The sequence below is a fragment of the Arachis ipaensis genome, chromosome B8 (genome assembly GCF_059453495.1).
Source record: "Arachis ipaensis isolate K30076 ecotype BB chromosome B8, ASM5945349v1, whole genome shotgun sequence".
Lineage (NCBI taxonomy): Eukaryota > Viridiplantae > Streptophyta > Magnoliopsida > Fabales > Fabaceae > Arachis > Arachis ipaensis.
The window spans coordinates 42932856-42959996 of NC_142443.1; the positions used below are offsets into that span (position 1 = coordinate 42932856).

At 39.0% G+C, this 27141-nt stretch overlaps 1 protein-coding gene across 1 annotated transcript; it reads right to left on the bottom strand.

Moving 5' to 3' along the window:
* Positions 1 to 16381: 16381 nt before the first annotated feature.
* Positions 16382 to 17523, bottom strand: LOC107610987 (uncharacterized). Its single transcript, XM_016312958.1, has 3 exons — positions 16936 to 17523; positions 16711 to 16818; positions 16382 to 16618 (listed from the first exon to the last, which is right to left on the bottom strand). The coding sequence occupies exons 1-3, from the start codon at positions 17521 to 17523 to the stop codon at positions 16382 to 16384; spliced, it is 933 nt and encodes a 310-aa protein (XP_016168444.1).
* Positions 17524 to 27141: the final 9618 nt, after the last annotated feature.

A 27141-nucleotide genomic window follows, 5' to 3' on the forward strand; every position in this document is an offset into this window, starting at 1 on the left:
GAGGTGGTTGTTGCCATGAGGGTTGATCAAATCCTTGTGGCTCCTCCCATCTTTGATTGTTCCAACCTTGATGCCTGTTCTCATTGTAATTTTTTCTTCCTGCAACATAATTGTAACCAGACTCATAGCCAAAGGAGTGAGAGTTCATAGTAGCAAAATAAAAATTAAAAATGAAAATAAAAACAAATTTAGATTAAAAGGTTATTAAATTTTAAATTTGAAAATTAAATTTTAAAATTTGAATTTTAAATTTTAAAATTTGAAAAATTGAAATTTTGAATTTTTAAATTTTTGAAATTTGAAAAATTAAATTCTAAAATTTGAAATTTAAATAATGAATTTTGAAATTTGATTTTTGAAATAAGATAAGATAAGATTTTGAAAAAGATATGATTTTTGAAAAAGATTTAAATTTTGAAATTTGAGATTTTAATTTTTAATTATTAAATTTGAATTTTTAAAATTGAAATTTGTTTGAAATTTGAAATTTGAAATTTTGAAATTTAAATATTGAAATTTGACTTTTGACTTTTAAATTTTGAGTTTTTTGAATTTAATGAGGAAAGAGAAAAATAATAAAATGACACCAAACTTAAAATTTTTTAGATCAAAATGAAGAAAACAACTAAGAACAACTTGAAGGTTAAGATGAACACGAAGAACAAATTTTTGAAAAAAAAAAATTAATAACTAAATAAAAACCAATAACCTCTTAATTTATGAAAAAGCAAAAATAAAAACAAAAATAGAAACAAATAAACAAGTAAAAAGCAAATATTTACAATAACCAATAATAAAGCACACGTTTGCAATTCCCCGGCAACGGCGCCATTTTGATGAGAGGAACATTTGCGTGGTCTAAAAATTTGCGGATAAATCCTCGTTGCAAGTATAGTTTCTAAACCTTCAAAAGTCCTTTCATACAAACGTTTTGGTTGTCACAAGTAACAAACCCCTTTGAAATTGATAACCGAGTATTTAAACCTCGGGTCGTCTTCTCAAGAAATTGCAGGGAGGTATGTTCTTATTATTGGTTATGAGTCTTTTAAGGTAGGGGTTTTAGAAATTAGGGAAGCAGTATGTTGAACGATAAGAAAAATAAAATAATAATAATAAAATAAACTCTGGGCAAGGTATTAGAACTGGAGGTCCTATCCTTATCAATTGTGATGAAATTTAGATTCTAATCTCACTTTGTTACCCTCTAACTATGAAGGTAGATCAAGTGGATTAATTAGTTTAACCCTCAGGTTCTAGTCAATTCCTATGGAAAGACTAGAGTTATTGGAGCAACTCCCAATTTCAATCACTGCTTTATTGACAGCTCAAACGTTACCAATTACTTAACCAAAGCCAAAAGGAAGAAAATATCTAAATTAAAAAGCATCAATATAAATAAAGCAAAGCAAAATTAAATCTGAAAATTCTTCAAATTGCATTAACAAAAGAAATTAAATCTGGCATAGATGTTCATAAATTGAATTGAGAAAATAAATAAAAAGAACATTGAACCTGGTATTGAGAGTCACTCCTAAAACTAAGAGAAATCATAAATCCTAATCCTAAGAGAGAGGAGAGAACCTCTCTCTCTAAAACTACATCTACTCCTAAAATTGTAAATATGAGAGCCTGTTTATGAATGGATGTATTCCCCCACTTTATAGCCTCTAATCTGTGTTTTCTGGGCCGCAAACTGGGTCAGAAACAGCCCAGAATTCGCTGGTTGCGAATTTCAAACATGCTGATTTTTCGTCACTGCGACGCGGCCGCATGAAGCACGCGGTCGCGTCGCCTAGCATCAGGGAAACTATGGCGTATTATATATCAAATCGAAGCCCCGGATGTTAGCTTTCCAACACAATAGAAACTGCATCATTTGGACCTTTGTAGCTAAAGTTATAGCCATTTGAGTGCGAAGAGGTCAGGCTGGACAGCTTAGCAATTTCTCCAACTTCTTGTATTCCTTCCACTTTTGCATGCTTCCTTTCCATCCTCTGAGCTATTCCTGCCCTGTAATCTCTAAAATCACTTAACACACATATCAAGGCATCTAATGGTGATAAGAGAGGATTAATATTAGCAAATATAAGGCCAAAGAAGTATATTTTCAATCATAGCACAAATTCTGGGAAGGAATTGTAAAACCATGCAAATAGTATGAATAAGTGGGTAAAGAGTTGATAAAATCCACTCAATTGAGCACAAGATAAACCATAAAATAGTGGTTTATCAATCAACCAGGTGAACCTGAGGAGTAGGGATCATCCTCTTCGATCCAGGAGAGCTTGGCACAGACTGTTTAGTAGGAACCCGGGAGGACCCTTCCCCAGCCACCTTGGCCGAGATGTTTTGGGCCGCTGTAGCCTTCCTTGCCTTTTTAAAGGCCTTCATAGAGTCGTTATTCTTGGCCATCTCTGAAAAACAAAAGAAACCATAGAAGCAGGTTACAAACTGGGAAAAGAAGGAAGCAAAGTAAAAATAAAGCAAAATATAATAAAGACCCAGAACAGTTCGGACAAGGGATAGATTCCCCAAAAACTTCTTGGTATCAAGATAGGGAGGTTCCCCCCAAATATCCTCCAAGACATTTACAAAAGCCTGCTCGACCTCGTCCAATATCTCCCAAGTATACCTAGACACTACTACATTCTTCTGCCATTCCAAGGGAAAGCGGGGCTCGCTATTCTCATCCAAAAAGAAAGGACGAGCTCCTTCAACATCTCGAATCTTAAAAAAGTAATTCTTAAAATCCCTAAAAGACTCATCATACATGGAAAAAACTGTGTCCCTGGGCAGACCTAAAAGAAATCCAAGAAGCCTTCTTTTTGGTAGTCCCAGGCTTGGTCAACACAAAAAGGTACAGAAAGAGAGTTTGAGAAGGTGTAACATCAAATTCTTGACAAACTAACTGAAAAATCTTGATGAAATCCCAAGAATTCGGATGAAGCTGAGATGGGGCCACATTACACGACCATAACAGGTCGGTCTCAAAAGGAGTGAAGGGAAAGGTGATGTTCATCTGGCTAAAAAAGAAGTCGTATGCATAAAAAAAGGGGTGCACCCCTGGGTCGGAACAGGGAAGCAAACCCTTTTATCAGAATCAGGTGCTACCAATCATAGTTGTTCTCTTGATCCCTACTACTACAGATTCGATGATGTTTCCTAAGCTCCACACAGAATTCAGAGTTAGCTAGAGAAACACACTGCAACACAAGGGAGTCCAACCATTCGGACATTCCCTCAGGAACCTTAGAAGACGCCTCGACAATATTTTTGCGAGAAGACATGGCCAACTAGTCCTACAAACAAGAAAAGAAAAAATATTACTAACCAAAAATAGCTCGGACAAATATGACTAAGAGCAACACAAACAGCAAAAAGGACACCCCAAGACCCACACCAAAGATCCAGGGGCATCCTTTGGAGGCAATTTTGGAACAAGGACTCAGAAAAATCTACAAGCCTACATCTCTACACCTCCTAACAAGAAAATAACCCTTTTTCAACAAAGGCGACACTCCGAGAAGAAAGCTACAAAATTCAAAAAGCCATCAAAAGAAGCCATCTTTCAACAAAACTACTAAGGCAGCTGTCAACATCAAAACAGATCAAAATCACCAAAAGACGCAATCCTTTTCCAAAGAATCAAACAGTTTCATCATCCCAAAATTCCAAAAATGGTGACGCAAAACTGAGGCAATAACAACATTCAAAACCCTAAAAAAGCATCAACTATTAGGGAAAACGCCAAGAGGCGTACATAAATCGAAAGGAACTCCAAAAAACATGCATCACAGCAACAATCAAGCATGACGACACAAAAAGATTCAAGCTTTCCAAACATAAATTCAAGCAGGACCAAAACTTTTCCATAAAATAAAACAATCCAAGTAGGAAGAAGAACAGTAAAAGAAGAAAGAAAGAAACATACCTGAAAAGGGGAAGAGACGATGAACATTGAGAAGATGAAGCAATAGCGAGGCCAAAGGTCACCCTCCGAAAGAACAAAACAGTCACTAACGGTGCCACAAGTAGAAGCGCGATAGCGTAAAAGATGAAGAGTCCTAGGCAAACCAGAAAATAGAAGGGCGAAAAAATGGAGTTACAGTGAGCAAGAGAGAAGAAGAAACGGAAGCCAAATCTTTGAGAAAAGTAAAAAATCAAAGTGAAGAAAGGGGGAAAAAAGCAAAGGGAAAAATTAATGGGTTATTAAAACCCTCGCACGTTCCCAAGATAGAAAGACGAGCATTTCAAAGGAACGAAAGGAACGCCTGTTTCAAAAAATCAAGGAAAAACGTTCCGCATTCAAAGGGAAGCTCTACAAAGAAGAAGTCGACAAAATACTCGAGTTCAGCTTCACCAGAGAAGGATCGAAGTCCTAAAACTAAAGGACTCGACCTCAAAAGGAAGGCCGTACTCGAGCAGGAGCACTGTTCATACCCCAGGTCGAGCTGTTCGACCCGGGTTTCTTAACGACAAGTCGACCGACCTCTTTAGGTCAGGACAATCCGACCTCTTCTCAAATAGCTCGGCCAAATCACCAGGAAAGCCCAAAAAGGGCCCAACAGAGGAACACACCCCAAATCCTAAGGCAGTCCAAGCCTAAAGAGATAAGGGCGATTCCCTTGAAGATAAGATGACCTCACTCAAAGATAAGATAAGATATGATAACTATTATAAATACACTGGAGCACCCAGGTATAACTCATACTCTGATTATACAAAATACCTGCTTAATACCCTTGCTAACTTAAGCATCAGAGTCCCTTGCAGGTACCACCACCCTCTGGTGACAAAGGATCAGCAGCGTAGCCAGTCCAACAAGTCGGATACGGCCACTCCGGCCGCTATCCACCAGCCGGACACGTCAGCTCTGACCAGCACAGAAGATCTCATCCGAGATTGACCTACAGTTTCAGGTAACCCTCGGAACAATTACTCTCCCTCAGCTCTCCCCTTCTTTCCTCCAATTCCAATACTCCACTTTCTCCCTCTTGTTCTAATTCATACTCTATCTCTTCTTCTTTCCCTTGAGGCTCTACATTCTCCTCTTCACTCCATTCTTTAGTTGATCATTCACATTCTTCAAGAGAAGTGACTTGATCGGATGAGCGTAAGAGGACTAAGCAGTTCACCGCTTCGGCTATGGTTGCCACAAATTGCCCTTGTGTCCTTCGGAATCCTTCTTGCTCTTGGAGAAAGGCTTGAAGGTCTAGTTGGTCTTGGGCCAAGGGTGGGAAAGCTTCATATTGGGGTGAAAAATGAGATTCATAATTTGGAAGAAAGGTTGTATATGTGGGAGGTGACTCATGTTGGCAAGTGTTTAGAGGTAGTATGTAAGATGGTGGTTGTTGGTATTGGTGTGGTGTTTGAAAATGTGGTGATTGAGGGTTATGTTGAGGATATGGGTTATAGGCATATGGTAGTGGAGGTGTATAATCAAAGTGAAGTCCACCATATCCTTGGGTTGGGTATGTGCATTGGGAAGGGTATGGCTCATTGTAATATAGAGGAGGTGGCTCCTTCCAAAATTGATGCTCCAATCCCATGATGCAATCCAAAATTGAGGTTATCAAGCCCTACAAAATAAGCACAACCAAACTCTAAACCAAGAGGGTGATAACTCATAGAGAAAATAGAAAATAAAAACTAAAGACATCAAGTAACAAAAGAAACAAAATCCTAATTAATAGCAAAAACAAGGAAACAACCCAAAAAGTATCTATTCACACTATTCACATATTTACAACAACCAAAATATAGCACTCATGACGCTAGCTCCCCGGCAACGGCGCCAAAACTTGATGCGAGCAAAATCGTCAGTTAAGAATTCGTTCTCGGTAAAGGAGAAATAACCTCATTGCAAGTATAGTTCTCAACCAACAAGTGATGCTCGATCAAAGTTTACAATTTCTAATCTAAACCGAGAGTCTTTCAACCTCGGGTCGTCTTTCCTAGGAACTAATGCCAATAAGTGCACAATTTTGGTTGTGAGAAAGCAAAGGGTGTTTTCAATAAAGAAGCAAGCAATAAAGAAATAAAGGAACAAGACAAAATTGCAATTAATAAAGCAATAAAGGAATAAAAGAACTATGTATGTAATATGGACAAGTAATGCTATAAAGTGGTGGAAAAGTAGTTCAAGACATAAATGAAACCTTGACTTGGGATGAGTTATGGAATCCCTTCCTTGCCATAACCACAACTATGATAATTATGATGGATTAATCTCACTAAGTCAACCCTCAACATCGGAGGATAAGTCTAGTGAGCATAATTGTTATTAATCCACAAGTCCTAGCTAACTTACTAATTACCTTAGTAAAAAGCTAGCGTTAGTGGAGACAATAACAACTAACAACCCAAGAACTATCACTAAATGTTGGACATTATGGCTCTAGTAGTCCATAAACTCATTTTCCCAAGCCAATGGGTGGAAATCTACCTGATGACATGTCATCATGTCATATTTTTCTATGCTTTTTCTTTTTTTTTTAGGTTTTATGCACTTTCTTGAGCCATAAGTAAGCCATTTGGGTAGAATTTCATGTTTTCCTTAGATTCAATCAACCATGGATAAATTGATGCATTTTCATGAGTTTTTGTACCATAATCACTTGAATTTCAAGAAGAAGAAGAAATCTCATGATTTTGAGCATAGTTTCGATGTGCTTGGTTAATTGATGATAGGTGAAAAGAACTTTGAAGAAGGTTGAAGAAAGAAGAAATGGCAAGGAGCAAGAGAGAACAAAAAGCTTGAGCAAAAGCTTGCCTCAAACTTTAGCTCAAACTTTTGGAAGAGTTGAATTCACCCTGGATGGAGCAAAAGCTTGCGCCAACGTTTGACCTCAAGCTTTTAGGCAAACGTTGGCGCCACAACAAACACAGCCTGAAGGGGTATACTTCCAACATGAATAACTTGAGCTACAGAGCTCCAAATGAGGTGATTCAAAAAGTAATGAAAAGTAGGAATCGAGAGCTTTCCAAGCATATATGGCACTCCATGGTGGACACTAAAATTGAGGGAGAAAACTGCCCCGAAATGTGCATAAACGAACATGGTGGCAACCTGCAGTGAGGCCAACTGACCTCTGCACCTTTGACGGAGTATAACTCGAGCTGTAGAGCTCCAAATGATGCACTTTCAATGGCATTGGAAAGTAGACATTCAGGGCTTTCCAACAATATATAATAGTATGGGGTGGACAATGCGTTTGAGCCTCCAAAACTGGCGTTTTCGACCACGTTTGAGGCAAACTTTACCTCAAACGTTGCACACCAAAGTCAGTGACCCTGTCCTCTTTAAAGGAGCATAACTTGAGTTGTAGATGTCCAATTGAGGTGATTTTAATTGGGTTAGAAAGCTGACATTCAGAGCTTTCCAATCATATATAATAGTCTATAGTGGGCATAAAATTGGCAACATTGACAAGAGGACAAAGTAGCACCCCAAGGCTTGATATGCAACAAGAGGGATCTACGTTTGGCTCAAAGTTTGACCTCAAACTTTGGCTCAAACGTGGATGACAGCAAAATGGCCATCTGCATGATGAGTTTGGTGAATAAGTTTGAGTCAAAGTTTGCCTCAAACTTTGACTCAAGCTTTAATGGTTCATGGCCCGGTTCACAAGTGGGTTTCTTTCCAACATCAAGAGCAATCAACAGAGGCTATCTTCAACCCAATTCCATCAAGGCCAAAAGCCCAATTGACATCACTCAAAGGCACAAGAAACAATTTGATTAGGAATTTCATTTTCTTTGTAGTTTGCTTTCAATTTCATTTGTCATGTTTGTAAAAGCCTATAAAAAGGCATCATTTTCATTTTACAGAGCAGGTTGGCTCTAATAGAGAGCATTGGAGGCGAGCTCCATTAGAGAGCACTAGAGGCTAGAACAGAGAGCTCTCTCGTAGTTTTCATTTTTGTTTTGAAATTTTGGATTGAGAATTGAAGAAATTCTGTTTCAATCTCATCTTGAGAATTCTCTCTGTTTACTTGCTGCATAATTTGAAGGAATTGTGATTTGGATCTAAATTGTCTTTACTGCTTTCTTCTCTATTTTCTTCTGCAATTATCTGCTGTTGAATCAAGGAAGGGCTTGAGATCTAGACTCGTTTTCTAGTCTCTTTGATTCCCTGAGATCTTCAATTTTATTTTGCAATTGAGCTGAGTATCTGAGCGTTCCTTAATTCACTGCACTTCACAATTTCAATTCTGTTTAATTCCCAGCATCCAATTTCCTTTATTCTTCCGGTAATTTAAATTTCCAGTTGCTTGATCTATTACTTTCTTTAATTTTCAGCACCCACTCCCCTTTAATTTCATGCAATTTACATTTCTTGTAATTTAAGATTCTTGCAATTTACATTTCTTGCTCTTTAAGTTACTTGCCAATTTACATTCTGCAACTTTAAATTCATTGTCCTTTACTTTCTGTTGGTTACAATTTCACACAATTCAGTTCAATGTTAGCCTGACTAAACTAATCACCCACTAAAGTTGCTTGATCCATCAATCCTCGTGGGATTGACCTCACTCACGTGAGTTTTACTACTTGATGCGACCCGGTATACTTGCCGGTGAGTTTTAAGTGTTTTGGAAATTCGTTTTTCCACAAAAACATCATCAAGTTTTTGGCGCCGTTGCCGGAGATTGATTTAGATCAAAAATGATTAAGTGGGTGAGAAGTCTAGATCAAGCATTTTCTTTATTTTTGTTCTCTGTTCTAAGTTGAAACCAAGGTGTTTGAGTTATTGCCTCACTAAGAAATTCATCTCTGAGATATGAATTTCAATTTTCCTTGGTGTTGTGTTTTACAAAATTCAAATGGAGTTCAACTCATCTTATGATCAAACAAATTTTATGGGATATTACCCACCATCACCAATCTCTAATGGTGGCTGGGAATATCACCAAGAGAATACACATTCTGAGCACTCCAATTCATGGAGATTTGCTTCAGAGACACAAAATGAGCAAAAAAATCATATGGGATACCAACCACCACCACAAAATGATTCATATCATTATCCTCATGGTGGATGGAAGCATCACCAAAGAATGGAAGAGCATCTACCCTCACGTCCCAGTTTCTCATTTGAAAGTTCTTCATCACTTGATTATGCCTCAACACAAAGTTTTCTCCAAAATTCATACAAGTCATCCCATCAATCACACAACTCATTCCATACCCCTCAACACAACTTCACCACAACACATCCATGTCACCAAAATTACTCTCAACCTTCATCTCTTGAATTATCAGTTGAGGATTACCTTCAATGGTCCAAAGAACCCTTAGAAAGCCAATGCCAAGCCATTGAAATACACAGAAAACTCGTGGAAAGATACACACAACCCCAATCCTGGAAAGAAACCATCCTCAAGAAGATGAATGGGCCCTTAGAGCAAACAAAGAGGAACTTAGAACCATCAAACAGTGAGGATGAAGACAAATTTGTGGGTGAGGAAGTGGAAAAACAAGAACAAAAGGTCCCTGTGTCAAGTGAAATTGCAATGAAGGATGAGGAACATGAGCCAAGGATTTTACAATCACAAAAGCTACTTGAGGTGACAATGAAACATAAAGATTCCCTCCCAAAGGAATTAATGGAAAATCATGAAGAAAAAATGGAGGAAGATACTCAAGAGAATTCACACTCAAGTGAAGCAGAAAATCATATGAAGGAAGGGCTTATGGAACCACCAATACAAGAGGCTCTTGATGAAAAGAAGACTCCAACAATCACACAACCACCAAGACTTGGATTCAAGAAAGTGAAAGCAATTAACAAAAGCACCAAGAAGAGAATTGTGACCAAGCTACCAAGGACAACATTCAAGAGGAGGTCAACCACAAGCAATCCAACCCCTGGACCAATAGCAAGCAAGCTCAATCAAGCCATGTACAAAAGGAAGCTTGCTGAGAGGAAAACAAGACAGGGGACAATAGCTGAATCTTCTCCTCCCTTGAAGTCATTCCTCTTAACAAACTGGAAGAAGAGGAAGAAAGTGAACAACATGTCAACCGTAGGTATAATTTCTCTTCTCTGCTTTGTTTTCGTTCTTTGTTTTGTTTAAATTCAATAAATTGGCATATGGTTACATTCTAAGTTTGGTGTTGCCTTGCAACAATTTGTTTTCAATCTTTTTGGATGATTGCATCAAATCAAAAATGAAAGTGACACACCAAGATTCTAAGTTTGGTGTGCCACCTATTTTTCTATGCAAATCATTCAACAACACCACTTGTCTGCATAACCATAATGTCTTTGAAGTGTTAATTTTATTTTGGTTTGATATTTTGTTATTCTGTTTACTTTAGTTAATTCTTTGTTTTTAATGCTTTCATTTTAGTTTGCTTATTTACTGTGTTTATTAATACATTACCAAGAGAGCTTTATTAATGATAGATTCTTGGCTTGGTGATTGTACTTAATAAATAACAGTTTCATTTGCTTGGTTTTAATTCAAATAAATGGACATAGGATTGCATTCTAAGTTTGGTATTGCTATGCAACACAATTTGCTTCAAATCTTTACTGGATACTTGCATTGATTCCAAGTGAAAGTGTCACACTAAGTTTGGTGTGCCACTTATCTTTTATGCAATGTATTGTGCACACCTTCTTATATATGCAATCACAATGTCTCTGTCTCTTGTGCCTTGATTGTTATCTTTAATTTTGCTTGCTTGAAACACATGTATTGCTAACATTTCATTGTGTGAGACACTCATGATCCATCTTAGCCCCATAGCCATTATTCTAATTGTTTCTTGAGGATGAGCAAGCATTCTGAGTTGGCAAGGGAAAGAGAAAGAATAGAGGAAAAAAGGACAACAATGACGAAAGATGAACTACAAGGTTGTAGAGTTCTTTTTCCTCTCATTTATTTCCAGCACTTAAATTGCATGATTGTCTTCATCCTTTCTGTTTACATGTGTGTATGAATAAAGCATAACTTGAATCCTGATTTGTAACATGTTGCCATCCCATTATGACTACCAACTTGAGTTTTGTAAAGCTTAAAGCAGTAAAGTATCATGATCATAAACAAACAAGGCATTAAAGAAGATTTTAGCATGTGCATACAAGTATTGGAAAGCTAGTATTATTAATTGTTGCTCAATTGCATTGGATTTTATTTAATTAAAGTTTTCATCTAGTACATTTTGTGAAATCTTTTGAAAATCATGAAAACCTTGAAAGAAAAAGCAAAAAAGGGCAAGAAAAGAAAAAGGGAAAGAATGAGAAAGCTGAAGGCTCTGAGTACCAATGGCAATTTATTTGTTAAGTACTTGTGGTGTTTATGTATCAAGCCAAATGCTTGAAAACAAAACACTTAGAAGTCAAGGCTAGGCTCAAGTGCAAAATCACTCTCTCAAAGCTCAAGGCTCTGAGCATCAATGATTAGAGAGTCAAGAAAAGAAAAGAAAAATGAGCTTAATGAAGTCCTCTAATCAAATACTTGTGGTGCTTATCTATCAAGTGGTAATACTTGAAAACAAAGCATTTAGAAGTCATAGCTTTGTTATCAACTCATGGGGCAAAGCACCCAAAAGGAGAAGCTAGTAAGAAAATCAAAAGCTTGTTTCAAGGAAGAAATATAAGAGAAAGATTTCATAAATTGAGCTAGAGAGAAGCATCAATCATTTACATCTCTTTTGTAATTGTAGCATGCATAGAAAACTAGCTTGCCATGAACATTGAGTTGCTATTCTTCTTACCTTGGATTGTCAATCTCTATTGCATGATTCTTTTCTTACTTGGGGACAAGCAAGGTTTAAGTTTAGTGTTGTGATGACATGTCATCATATCATGTTTTTCTATGCTTTTTCTTTGTTTTTTTAGGTTTTATGCACTTTCTTGAGTCATAAGTAAGCCATTTGGGTAGAATTTCATGTTTTCCTTAGATTCAATCAACCATGGATAAATTGATGCATTTTAATGAGTTCTTGTACCATAATCACTTGAATTTCAAGAAGAAGAAGAAATCTCATGATTTTGAGCATAGCTTCGATGTGCTTGGTTAATTGATGATAGGTGAAAAGAGTTTTGAAGAAGGTTGAAGAAAGAAGAAATGGCAAGGAGCAAGAGAGAACAAAAATCTTGAGCAAAAGCTTGCCTCAAACTTTAGCTCAAACTTTTGGAAGAGTTGAATTCACCCTGGATGGAGCAAAAGCTTGCGCCAACGTTTGACCTCAAGCTTTTAGGCAAACGTTGGCGCCACAACAAATACACCCTGGAGAGAGCAAAAACTTGCGCCAATGTTTGACCTCAAGCTTTTAGGCAAACGTTGGCGCCACAACAAACACAGCCTGAAGGGGTATACTTCCAACATGAATAACTTGAGCTACAGAGCTCCAAATGAGGTGATTCAAAAAGCAATGGAAAGTAGGAATCGAGAACTTTCCAAGCATATATGGCACTGCATGGTGGACACTAAAATTGAGGGAGAAAACTGCCCCGAAATATGCATAAACGAACATGGTGGCAACCTGCAGTGAGGCCAACTGACCTCTGCACCTTCGACGGAGTATAACTCGAGCTGTAGAGCTCCAAATGATGCGCTTCCAATGGCATTGGAAAGTAGACATTCAGGGCTTTCCAACAATATTAATAGTATGGGGTGGACAATGCGTTTGAGCCTCCAAAACTGGCGTTTTCGACCACGTTTGAGGCAAACTTTACCTCAAACGTTGCACACCGAAGCCAGCGACCCTATCCTCTTCAAAGGAGTATAACTTGAGTTGTAGATGTCCAATTGAGGTGATTCCAATTGGGTTAGAAAGCTGACATTCAGAGCTTTCCAACCATTTATAATAGTTTATAGTGGGTATAAAATTGGCAACATTGACAAGAGGACAAAGTAGCACCCCAAGGCTTGATATGCAACAAGAGGGATCCACGTTTGGCTCAAAGTTTGACCTCAAACTTTGGCTCAAACGTGGATGACAGCAAAATGGCCATCTGCATGATGAGTTTGGTGAATAAGTTTGAGTCAAAGTTTGTCTCAAACTTTAACTCAAGTTTTAATGGTTCATGGCCCGGTTCACAAGTGGGTTTCTTTCCAACATCAAGAGCAATCAACAGAGGCTATCTTCAACCCAATTCCATCAAGGCCAAAAGCCCAATTGACATCACTCAAAGGCACAAGAAACAATTTGATTAGGAATTTCATTTTCTTTGTAATTTTCTTTCAATTTTATTTGTCATGTTTGTAAAAGCCTATAAAAGGCATCATTTTCATTTTACAGAGCAGGTTGGCTCTAATAGAGAGCATTGGAGGCGAGCTCCATTGGAGAGCACTAGAGGCTAGAACAGAGAGCTCTCTCTTAGTTTTCATTTTTGTTTTGAAATTTTGGATTGAGAATTGAAGAAATTCTGTTTCAATCTCATCTTGAGAATTCTCTCTGTTTACTTGCTGCATAATTTGAAGGAATTGTGATTTGGATCTAAATTGTCTTTACTGCTTTCTTCTCTATTTTCTTCTGCAATTATCTGCTGTTGAATCAAGGAAGGGCTTGAGATCTAGACTCGTTTTCTAGTCTCTTTGATTCCCTGAGATCTTCAATTTTATTTTGCAATTGAGCTGAGCATCTGAGCGTTCCTTAATTCACTGCACTTCACAATTTCAATTCTGTTTTAATTCCCAGCATCCAATTTCCTTTATTCTTCCGGTAATTTAAATTTCCAGTTGCTTGATCTATTGCTTTCTTTAATTTTCAGCACCCACTCCCCTTTAATTTCATGCAATTTACATTTCTTGCAATTTACATTTCTTGCTCTTTAAGTTACTTGCCAATTTACATTCTGCAACTTTAAATTCATTGTCCTTTATTTTCTGTTGGTTACAATTTCACACAATTCACTTCAATGTTAGCTTGACTAAACTAATCACCCACTAAAGTTGCTTGATCCATCAATCCTCGTGGGATCGACCTCACTCACGTGAGTTTTACTACTTGATGCGACCCGATATACTTGCCGGTGAGTTTTAGGTGTTTTGGAAATTCATTTTTCCATAAAAACATCATCACTACCCCATAACCAAAATAGGCATTTCATCAAACACATAGTGGGCATAAATATGAAACATGGCAAAATTGGAAAAATAGGGAAAGCTATGAACCATAAATGATAACAAGTAACCAAAGCAACTCAACAAACATAAAATAAGCATCAAACATCAAATTCAACAATTAGAAATCCGAAATTGCAAGACGAGGTGAATATTGACAAGAGAGAGTAAAATATATGAAACTGTAGAACAAGTAGTGTAATTGAAAGGGAAATTAAAGGAATACTTACAATGCAATTGCTATAATCCAAAATCAAACTTGAAGTATAAAATTCTACAAACCCTAATTAAAACCCTAAGAGAGAATTTCCTAATCTACACTACTCCTACTCCTACTATGTGTTTCTACCCTCCAAGTGAGCTCTCTTGTTATGTGTTGATATGCCCTTAATATAGCCTTCCAAACCAGCCTTCAGCACTTCAAAAATGGGCCTAGAGACCCCAAAAACCGCGCAACACGTTACTTTTTAATGGAGGCATGCGCTGGTACCTGTGCGGACGCACAGATGTGTGCGTCCGCACACTTCGTCGAATTTCCACTTGTGCATACGCACAGAGGGGTTGTGCGCATGCATGCATGCTGATTTCCTCCTTGTGCGTACGCACGCATCCTTGTGCGCACGCACGTATGGCTGTGTGCTTCCTCATTATTTTCTTCATGTTTTCTACCTTGTACATGCTTTCTTCCACTTTTGGCTATCCATTCTTGCCTCCAAGGCCTGAAATCACTCAACAAACCTATCATGGCATCAAATGGAATAAAAGTGGAATTAAATTGCTCATTCCAAGCACAAAAATGCATGTTTTCACATTTAGGTTCAATTTAGGGATCAAACACAAAAGTATGCTATTATGGTGCTTAAGTGTAGGTTTATGTGATAAAATTCATTCAAATCAAGTTAAAATATATCAGAAAATATGGACTCATCACCTACCCTTGAATCTCCACAATCCATCTTGATCCCATGACACTCTCCATTGCTTCCCTTGCTCGATAGCTGGCAACACCTTAGGTAACACGTCATCGTTTTGATGAGCCTTTAGGAGTTCAGATTTAAAGTCACTTGATATTTGTAACTGATTCAGGCGAGCTCTTCCGGCAACTTCACCAATATCCAATTTAAGATCCACAATCTTCTCCACTAGCTCCTCCTTCTTAATTCTCATCCAAGCAATTATCAAGGACTTCCGACTCAAAGCGTCTGCTACCACATTCGCCTTTCCGGGATGATAACTCAGTTTAAAATCATAGTCCTTAAGCAACTCCATCCATCTCCTCTGACGCATGTTAATCTCTTTCTAATCGAAGATGTACTTGAGACTCTTATGATCAGAAAAGATGCTAAACCTCACTCCGTACAAGTGGTGCCTCCAAATCTTCAATCCAAACACAATCGCCGCTAATTCCAAGTCATGAGTTGGGTAATTTACCTCATGCAGCCTCAGCTGACGCGATGCGTAAGCCACCACATTCTGGTGTTGCATCAACACGCAACCCAAACCCTTCAAGGAAGCATCACAGTACACTTCAAACGGTTCATGCGGTTCTGGCAAGATTAAAACAGGTGATGAAGTTAACTTCTGCTTCAAAGTTTGGAAACTCTCTTCACATTCCGACGTCCAAACAAAAGGCGCTTCTTTCCTTGTCAATTTAATTATTGGTAGTGCAATCCGGGAGAATCCTTCGATGAATCTCCGGTAATATCCGGCTAAGCCCAAAAAGCTCCTGACTTCGGTCACTGTTGTTGGTCTTTCCCATTCCATCACCGCTTCTACCTTAGAAGGATCCACGGCTATTCTTTCTTTGCTCACCACATGGCTTAAGAACTTCACTTCCTCCTTCCAGAACTCAAACTTCGACAACTTAGCGTACAATTTTCGCTCCTTTAGGATTTGCAACACAGTTCTCAAGTATTCCTCATGCTCCTTCGCCATCTTAGAGTAAACCAAGATATCGTCTATGAAAACCACCACGAACTTGTCTAAAAAGGGACGAAACACTCTGTTCATGTAATCCATGAAAACATCAGGTACATTCGTTAACCCAAAGGACATAACCGCAAACTCGTAGTGTCCATAGTGGGTCCTAAATGCTGTCTTAGGGATATCATCCTCTTTCACCCTTATCTGATGGTAACCAGATCTTAGATCAATTTTGGAAAATACCCCAGCTCCTTGAAGTTGATCCATCAAATCATCTATCCTTGGCTGCGGCTACTTGTTCTTCACAGTCACTTTATTCAACTGTCGGTAGTCCACACACAGTCGCATTCCTCCATCCTTCTTCTTCACCAATAAAACTAGCGCTCCCACGGTGATACACTCGGTCGAATGAACCTCTTATTCAAAAGCTCCTCCAACTGAATCTTTAACTCTGCCAACTCTATCGGAGCCATTCTATACGGTGCAATCGACACTGGTCTGGCTCCTGGCACCAATTCAATCGCAAACTCAATCTCCCTTTGAGGTGGAAATTCAGGAATATCCTCCGGAAATACCTCCTGAAAGTCTCTAACCACCGGGATCTGATCTAAGTTCTGGGCATCGCCCGAAGCATTAGCAGTTAACAAGATGTAACCCTAACACTCTTCCCCACTACAGTGCACCATTACCGACTTTAGGTAGTAACTTCAGCTATCACTACTCCTTTCTCTCCTTCCGGCATAAACTGAATTGACCGCTCGAAGCAATCTAACAAAACCTGATTCTTTGACAACCAATCAAACTCCAAAATCATCTCCAATCCAATCATTGATAAACAGATCAAATCATGCACAAAGTCTCTACCCTCAAGTTTAAATCCTACTTGCCTACAACCTGACCTAATCATGACCGTCTAATGCAGAGTATGTACATGCAGATCAAAAGGTAACTCTGACACTTTCAAGCCTAGTTCCTCCACCTTAGCAAACGAAATAAATGAATGCGATGCTCCAGTATCATACAATGCAATTATCGTTTTATCACCAATAAGACATATACCTCTCATCAACGGATCCACCTTGGAAGCATCCTTGGCATTCACAGCAAAGACTCGCCCCTGATGTTGACCTTGACCCGCATTCGGGTTCTTCCCACGCGTGCAGTTCTTTGCAATAGGACCAGGTAATCCACAGTTGAAGCAACCACCTAAACCAATCTTGCATGAGTCATACGGGTGAAAACGTCCACAACGCACACAAGCCGAATCCGGAGAATTCTTACTATGATTTCCTCTTCCTCTGCCACGCTGAAACTGGTCATGAGTGTTCTTTCTGAAGCTTCCTTGCCCTTGAGGCGCATATCCCCCTCTTTTGAAGCTTGGACCCCTAGGATGGAAATACTTGCCACGTCCCTTGCTAGAATTTCCTCCATGAGTCTCCTTGGATGCCGCCACTATCTTGGCATACTCCTCAACCACCCTTGCTTTGTTTACCAAATCGGAGAAGATACGAATCTCCATAGGAGCCACAGCAGTTATTATGTTATCCTTCAATCCCCTCTGGTACTTAATACACTTCCAGCTCTCATAAGTCCCCGGGGCACCCTGACATACCCTAGAAAACCTACAAAGCTACTCAAACTTGTTGGTGTAATCTGCCACAGACATGGAACCTTGCTTTAGCTGCATCAGTTCCATCTCCTTTGCTTCCCTTGCAGACTCAGGGAAGTATCTCTTGTAGAAGGTTGTTTGAAACACATCCCAAGGAACATCTGCGTTCAGGAGCCGTAACAAGCGGCACTCTGCTTGCCACCAGTGCTAGGCCTCTCCCGCAAGCTGATAAGCAGCAAATTCAACATATTGATTGTTTGGAACATGCTGCGCCTGTAAGGCACGTTCTATATCCCGGAACCAGTTGTCTGCTTCGGTAGGATTAGTTGATCCTTGGAATGTTGGTGGATCAAACTTGAAGAACGTCACCAAGGTCATCGGAATGCCACCCGCATCATCTCCATTTCCCTCAGCATTATCATGAGCATTCCCTTCGCTGTTCCCATTTCCATTTCTGTTTCCAGACAGTTAGCCTAACCTCTGCACAGCTTGCAGAGTCGCAACAGCATTAGCCTCTACAGTGTTTGCCAAATTAGCCATAGTCGCCATAAATTCGACATGATTGTCAGCTAGTTACTCATTCCTACTTCCTCGTGAACGTGCTCGACCTCATCCGCGAGGGGCCATATAGGGTTCCTGTCTGCACCAAACAATCGATATTAAGGTGATCAGTCTCAATATCAAAAGCCTAGTGCTTCAATTATCCCCAAATAGGCACTCACAAACAAGCATGCTATGAAATATCAAGCAGATAGTCTAATAGCATAAAAAAAAAGACACACAGAGTATGCAATAAAGCACAATCGGTCCATCCCTCAGGCTCACGAGGATGAACCGTTCTGATACCACTAAATGTAACACCCTAATTAGCCTAAGCTTTACCTAACGTCGTAAAGCAAAGGTTAATCAAGGATTACGACAGTTCTAAGCTCATACATATATATATATATATATATATATATATATATATATATATATATATATATATATATATATATATATATATATATATATATATATATATATATATATATAAAGAATAGTATAATCTAGAAGCCCGATGAAGGATGCAGCTCAAAAATAGGATTTTAAAAGCGCAAAACGTGCTAACGAAGCTACTGATTTAAGGCACAAGAAACAGGTATAAAATAACAAAATATCATAGTATAATAGTATAATATCATAAGACTCTAGCCACAGCTCGCGGAGTTTAAGCAGGCTAGCCATATACAAACCGAACATGAAACTAGACAGTAAAAACGGCTTATACAAGTTTTGTTCTCTCAAATTCAAGCCTCTAGGCAAAGCAAAATACAAAAGATGAGAGATATATAAAAAAGAGATCAAAAGACTTTAAAACAGATAGATATCCTCCGCTCCTGTCACCATCAAAGCAACTTGATGAACGGACTTTTGTGTGGTCTAGAATTCACAAATATATTCTCGTTGAAAGTATAGTTTCTAAACCAACAATAATCCTTACATACAAAAAATTAGTTGTCACAAGTAACAAACCCCTTAAAAGTAATAACTGAAGTATTCAAACCTCGGGTCGTCTCTCAAGGAACTTCAAAGAGGTGTAGTTATTATTGGTTATGGGTTTTTCTGAGAAAATTTTGATTTTAAGAACAGAAAAATAAATAATTGTAATTTAAAGCAGTGCAAATTAACAGGAGAATTTATATAATCAAAATAAAAAGCCTTGACCGGGAGAAGATTAATTGGAAGTTCTATCCTTGTTGAATTTTCCCAAGTGTAATGGTAAAAGGTTGTTGTTCTACTTAGTCATCACTTACTTAATAAAGGAAAGTCAAGTAACTAACTAACCAACTCCATCCTCAAGTCCTAATTCTCTCCTAAGGAAGCATTAGAGTTAGAGACTAGAGAGTTAACCAACAACTTTCAATTAGAATTAACACTTGAGTATTCTAACTCAAGGGTCTCCTTTTAATCAACTCCCAAGTCAAGTTGGGAATTTATTGAAATGAATATAACGTTCACAGACATATAAAGGGAATAAAAGGAAGACATGATAAATTAAATAATAACTGAAAACTAATTAAAAGTAAAAATAGTTCTTTGCATTAATGAATTAACAAGAGAAGAAAATAAATTAAAGTAATAGAGTAAATAAAAATATAAGAAAACTAAATTAAATGAACATTGAACCTAGAATTGGGAAGAAATAAACCTAAAACTAAGGGAAATCCTAAAAACCTAGAGAGAGGAGAGAGCCTAGAGAGAGGAGAGAGCCTCTCTCTCTCTAGAAAACTACATCTAAATCCTCCAATTGTGAATAATGAGAAGTGTATGAATGTATCTTGAGTCTCTGCTTGTCCCCTGGCTTTAGTATGCATTTCTGGGCCAAAAACTGGGTCCAAACTCAGCCCAAAATCGCCCCCAGCGTCTTCTGTGTTTTCTGCACGTGGCGCCTGTCATGCATACGCGTCGCTGATCATCTTCGCGTGTCACGCGTACGTGTCAGGTACACGCACGCGTCACCATGGAAAGCTCCAAATCACGCGCATGCGTCAGGTACGCGCACGCATCGTTCCTCGCTGGTCAGCTCCTTGGTTTTTTGTGTTCCTTCCATTTTTGCAAGCTTCCTTTCCATCCTCTAAGCCATTCCTGCCCTATAAAGCCTAAAAACACTTAACACACAGATCACGGCATCGAATGGTATAAAATGACATTAAAATACATAATTTAAAGGCTTAGGAAGCAAGTTTTCAACCATAGAACAAAATTGGGAAGGGATTGTAAAATTCTGCAAATTCTGTGAATAAGTATGAGAATGGTGGGTAAAATCCACTCAATTAAGCACAAGATAAACTATAAAATAGTGGTTTATCACAACTCACCGAGGTGGGTTACGACCTGCATCTGAAAAACACAACAGAAATATGGTATGAGAACCGAAGGTTCTCAATATTGTAAAAGTGCCCAGTGATGTAAGATATAAGACCCCGGGACGCCAAAGGCAATCCTAGACTTCATATCCATCACAAGATTCAATCTTAAGGCATACTAAAATGAATAAGTATCATATATAAACTTTCACATAAATAAATAGGGCATTCTATCTTAGGGGATTTCTATTCTAACTAAACACCGCTGTCCCACAGCCTTCACCAACCTATCCTCCATGAGATCTCATCGCCACCGCCTTCCAAACCTCCTCAATCCCAGTAGAAAACACAATTTTATACAATGCAAGTAAAACACAAGTAGAAGCATAATAGGCAATTAATTCAAGTAGCACTTAGACATGTTATACTAATTGGCAAGAAATTTCAAGTCGGCAAAGCATGCAAACAGATAGAAAATGCACATGATGAATGCTGGCCCTATTGGTTGTGATATCACATTGTCGGTTGAACTGCCAACCCGACACATCTCCATGGAGATGTCACCCTTCGGAATCATCATATAGGAACCCCTGAGATATAGTGCTCGGATCACTGTTCAGGATTTTGCGCCCACACGCTCTCTTGATCCGAAGGGATGCGAGCGGGATACTCTTGCCACCGACCTCGCATCTCAACGCAAGTGGGACAAACCTCTGCCCTTACGCCACCGCCGCTACCTCGACAGGCGGGATCCAACCGCCACAAGGCTTTAGAATTCGCTGGCCACGAGTTGCATTAAGTAAATCATGTGCCACCATCGGCACGTACACGTACCGTGCACGTGCGCACCCCTATGCACGGTGCAACTATGACAAATCTTATATCATTTCGAAGCTCCAGATGTTAGCTTTCCAACGCAACTAGAACCGCGTCATTTGGACCTCTGTAGCTCAAGTTATGGTTGATTAAGTGTAAAGAGGTCGGCTTGACAGCTTTTGCGATTCCTTAATTTCTTCATGAGCTCTCCATTTTTACATGATTTTCCTTCATTCCCTTGATCCAATCTTTGCCTCCCAAACCTGAAATCACTTAACAGACATATCAAGGCATCTAATGGAATCAAGGTGAATTAAATTTAGCTATTTTAAGTCCTAAAAGCATGTTTTCACTCTTAAGTACAATTAAAAGAGAAGTTATAAAACCATGCTATTTCATTGAATAAATGTGGGTAAAAGGTCATAAAACCCCCTAAATTAAGCACAAGATAAACCCTACAAATGGGGTTTATCACCGGACGCATAGCGTCTCATAATCTCAATATACAAATGATATATCAGTGGTTTTCAGAAAATATTTTTCAGTATGCCATGGATCCATCATCTCATTCTGAGTCATCGACTCATCTCAACCACTTTCAATCCAACATCTCCATTCCTCGTTCTCATTCCACCAAGCCCATCCTCAGTACACCCGAAACCTAAGCCTCAATTTTCTAACTTTTTATCAAATTACCAAGTTAAAATCACCTAGGACCTTCTCTACGTTTTGATATCCAAAAACGAGCCAAAAGTCTTAAATAGGTGTCACAGAAGTTTACAAGCCTAATTCTCCGTCTCTAGACTCAAAATGGAAGTATTCTATAGATTCAAACTCAGTTGAAATAGTTTAGTTGAATAAAATAAAAAAGTAAAACCATTTCTCTTGCAAAAATTGATTTTAAGTTTGAAATCTCTGCACCAAGACAGCAAGCTACCCTGTTCTTAGAAAATCCACCAAAAATCATATTTTCATTTGATATATCTAAAATTTTCCAAAACGAAACTAGACTCATAGAGCTTTAAGTCAGTCAAAGTCTCATAGAAAAATCATTTATCTGGAGAGAGTTATACTGATTACAAGTTTACTTTCAAAAACTAGTTTTGTTGTCAAAATAGCTAAGAGCTCTATTTTTAAACCGAGCACAACTCCTTCTACAAAATTTATAATAGTCTAAAATTTTGACAGAAATAAGAAAATAGTCCAAGTCTCAATGTCCTTTTGGTTCCACTCAAAATTATGGTCAGGATTGGGAGATATAGGCTTGGAAAGTTGCTGGTTTGATTATGTAACAGCAGAAAATCAGTTTTATAGTAACAAACTTAAAAAATTTATATCTCCTAATCCAACCGTTAAACATTAACCAAATTTTCCAGAATTTTTCTACACATCACAAAGATTCGAGAAAAATTAATCCCATTCAATTATGATGGTTAGATCGTTCCCAAAAAGCGTCCGAAGATGCTGCTAGAAAATAGATTATGTAGAATTTTGCCAAACCTCAACTTTCAAAATATTTCAACCAAAATCAGACCAAACCATACCAACTCCAATTTACCTCATAACTCACCCTTTGTGTCACAACCTACCATTCATACCAAAATTTTTCATTCACCCTTCAATATCCTCATCCTCAAATATCAAATATATAACACTATAATCATTTCTCCACCAACCACATTCATCAATTTCCATTATCAAATACATAACAATACATTCATTTTTTAAATAAACACATTAATCAAATTCCATTCCACCATTTTCAACAATCATCATAATCAATTTTAATTTCAATCTCAATCTCAATCTTCAATACCATACTATCAACATCAACATTTTAATTCATCAACAACCCAAATCATCAAATCATCATATATCATCATACAACAATTCTAACAACCAATTTAATTCAATCCTATACTATGGATCACTAGCCTAAATGTCCAGAAATATTATATATTACATAGAGGAAACCAAAACCATACCTTGGCCGATTTCCTATATGAACCAAAACTCAAAATTGAGAACCAATTGAGCTTCCAACCACAAGCAAGCCACCAATGTAACTCCAACAAGCACCAACAAGCTCTAAACTCACAATAATCAAACTATATATGCATAAACCATCAAAAATCAACCTAGGGTTCCATTTAAACATAATATCACAAGGGTTTAATATCTCTTACCTTTTCCAACAGATTTAATAGCCAAAATCTAATGCTAAGCAAGGATTAGAGAAAACCTAAACATCTAAAATCACAAAAACTCATTTAACCCAAAGCCCTAAAAATTCAAAATTTTGGAGAGAAGAACTGAGAGAATTTCGAGCTTGCCATACTAGTTTCTTATCTGGGTTTTGTAGAGCTCTTCACAAAAAATGCGTAGCCACTGTCGGCACGTAAATCGGAACACCATAGCTCGAGATATCGCAAGTTGAAGTGAGGAGTGAATAGTGTTAATGGGGGTTTTCTTCTTCTTCCCCCCTCTCTTCTCAATTCTGTTGTGTGTGTGTGTTTAATGATGAATGGATTCATTAATGAGCCTTTATATATGTTGGACTTGGGCCTAACTTGGGCCCGGTTCAACTCGTTAGCGTTTTTAGCCCGTTTGGCCCAACTTCGGGCCAAACAAACCTTTAAAATTAACACCTGGTTTTTTATTTCTAAGGTTTTTGGCTGTTTCCACTCTTTCTCGTGCGGCACCGGGCAGACTTGAACCGGTTGCCGATTTATAGTTTTTTTACAGTTTTTCGCAGAAAATACATTTTCTGACTCAGAAAGACACACTGAGTCCAAAAATCGCATTTAAATCCTCAAATTATCATTCTAACTTTTCAGAACGTGTTCATACCCTGGGTCAAGCTACCCAATCCGGGATGTTCAGTAATAAAGCGACCGATCTCTTTAGGTCAGGCTATCCGACCTCTTCTCAAAGAGGTCGGTCGAATCGACAAGAAAGCCCAGTAAGGGGCCCAAATAGAGGAACACGACCTAAATCCAAAGGCAGTCCGAGCCTATAGAGATAAGGGCGGTTCCTTTAAAAGATAAGCTGACCTCAACTCAAAGATAAGATAAGATAAGATAACTAACTTATCTTATCTAAAAAGGTCACTCCACACCATTATAAATACACTGGAGCACCCAGGTATAACTCATACTCTAATTCTACTAAAAACCTATTTAATACACATGCTAACTTAAGTATCGGAGTCTCTTGTAGGTACCCCCACCCTCCGGTGACGAAGGATCAGCAGTGCAGCCAAGCTCAACAAGTCGGACACGACTGCTCCAGCCTCCATTTACAGCCGGACACGTCATCTCCGACCAGCATAGAAGATCTCGTCCGAGATCGACCTACAGTTTCAGGTAACCCTCGGAACATTGGCGTCGTTGCCGGGGAACCTGGAAGTTATCCCACCACCATGGCGAACGATCATGACAACGACCACGATTCAGATCTAGAGGATAGAACACCGCACAAAAACACGGACACTACACTAAAAGACGCTCCGGAATCCAACGGGGACAAAAACTCATCAAATCCGGAAGTGATAGAGGCGCTTCAAGATCGATTAAAGCAACTCGAAAAGGAAACCCATCATCAATGAGAAGTCGGGAAGGATCTACAAAGAGAGGTAAGACGACGTCAAGAATTAGAAGATAAACTTCTGAAACTCGAAGCCGATCTCAAAGCAAGAGCCACTCGGACCACCCCCTGAGGGCAACTCACGCAAAGATCAAGATCCATTCACTAGGGAAATCATGAAGACCAAAATTCCTAAGGACTTCAAACTTCCGGATATGACTTTGTACGATGGCACTACTGATCCCAACCATCACCTCAGCAATCTCAGAAGTAGAATGTATCTTACCGACGCCTCAGATACAGTTCGTTGCAAAGCTTTTCCAACAACTCTCACAAAGACAGCAATCAGATGGTTCGACAACCTACCTCCGAAGTCCATCTCAAGCTTTGATGACCTAGCCAAAAAGTTCCTGGCCAAATTCTCCATCCAAAAAGACAAGGCTAAGTACGCCCCCAGCCTACTAGGAATCAAGCAAGGAGATCGGGAAAGTCTTCGCAACTACATGGAAAGATTCAACAAAACATGCCTAGACATACAAAGCTTACCAACAGAGGCCGCCATCATGGGCCTCATCAATGGCCTGCGAGAAGGACCTTTTAGCCAATCCATATCAAAGAAGTACCCTACATCTCTGGATGAAGTGCAGGAACGAGCAGAGAAATACATCAACATGGAAGAAAATTCTCGACTAGGAGAAACCTCAAAATCCGGATTCACCTACCGAGACAAAGACAAAGAGTCCAAAAAGAAGGAAGATCGGCAAGGGGAAAAATTAAAAAATACCATAATTACACTCCTCTTAGGGTGTCCCTGGTGGATGTTTACAAAGAAGTTTGCCACACAGAAAAAATACCCCCAGCCCGACCATGCAAAGGCAAAAGAGGAGGAGGAACCGGAATGAATATTGTGAATACCATCGAGTCCGTGGACACTCCACCAACAAATACTTTGACTTAAAAAACGTCATAGAAAAGTTAGTAAGAGAAGGAAAACTAGATCGATATTTGGCCACCTGAGACGATGAGCAAAGAAAAAGGAGGAGGGACGAAGAGGCCGGGCAAACCGAGCGATCACCTCGTACGCCAGAAAGACATGTTCATATGATACATGGAGGATTTGCAGGAGGAGGAATCTCCAAATCATCTCGCAAAAGATATCTTAAAGAAGTATATCATGTCGAAGGAAAGGAGGAAGCGCCCGACATCCCTGCAATTACGTTCACCAAGGAAGATGCATCCGGTATCATCTCAGGACATGACGATCCCATGGTCATCACCATCATACTGGCAAACGCCAATCTCCACCTCACATTAATAGACCAAGGGAGCTCCGCCGACATCTTATTCAAAACTGCCTTCGATAAGCTCGGCTTAGAAGAAAAAGAGCTTAAAGCATACCCGAACAGCCTGTTCGGACTGGGAGATACCCCGGTACAACCATTGGGATACGTGCCACTACATACAGCCTTCGGAAAAAGAAACCAATCTAGAACACTCAAAATAGACTACATTGTGGTCGACGTGAGTTCAACCTACAATGCCTTAATAGGACGGACAACCTTAAATCAACTCGGCGCAATAGTCTCAACTCCACATCTATGCATGAAATTTCCAACTCCAGAAGGGATAGCTACAATAAAGGCAGACCAAAAGATGGCACGCCGCTGTTATAACGAAAGTCTAAACCTCAAAGGAAGAGGAGAAGAATTCCATACAATTGAGCTCAGCGGAGTTCAGAGATAAGAAGAAGTCCGTCCACAGCCCGAAGGTGAAGTAGAAAAAGTTCAGATCGGAAACACCACGGACAAAACAACTAATATCGACACGATCCTAAACAGAGATGCAAAAGAATCACTGATACAGTTCTTACGAGATAATGTTGATCTCTTCGCATGGAAAGCTGCAGACATGCCAGGCATAGACCCCAAACTAATGTGCCACAAGTTGGTGGTCTATCCAGGATCTCAGCCGATACAGTAGAGACGAAGAAAACTTGGGCCAGAACGATCTCAATCTGTGGAAGAATAGGTACAAGCGCTACTGGAGGCGGGATTCATAAGAGAAGTCAAGTACCCACTATGGCTAGCCAACGTCGTCTTGGTGAAAAAATCTAATGGGAAGTGACGAATGTGCACCGACTACACCGATATCAACAAGGCCTGCCCAAAAGATCCTTATCCACTCCCAAGTATCGACGCACTGGTGGATGCCTCATCCGGATATAAATACCTCTCGTTCATGGATGCATATTCTGGATACAATCAAATTCCAATGTATC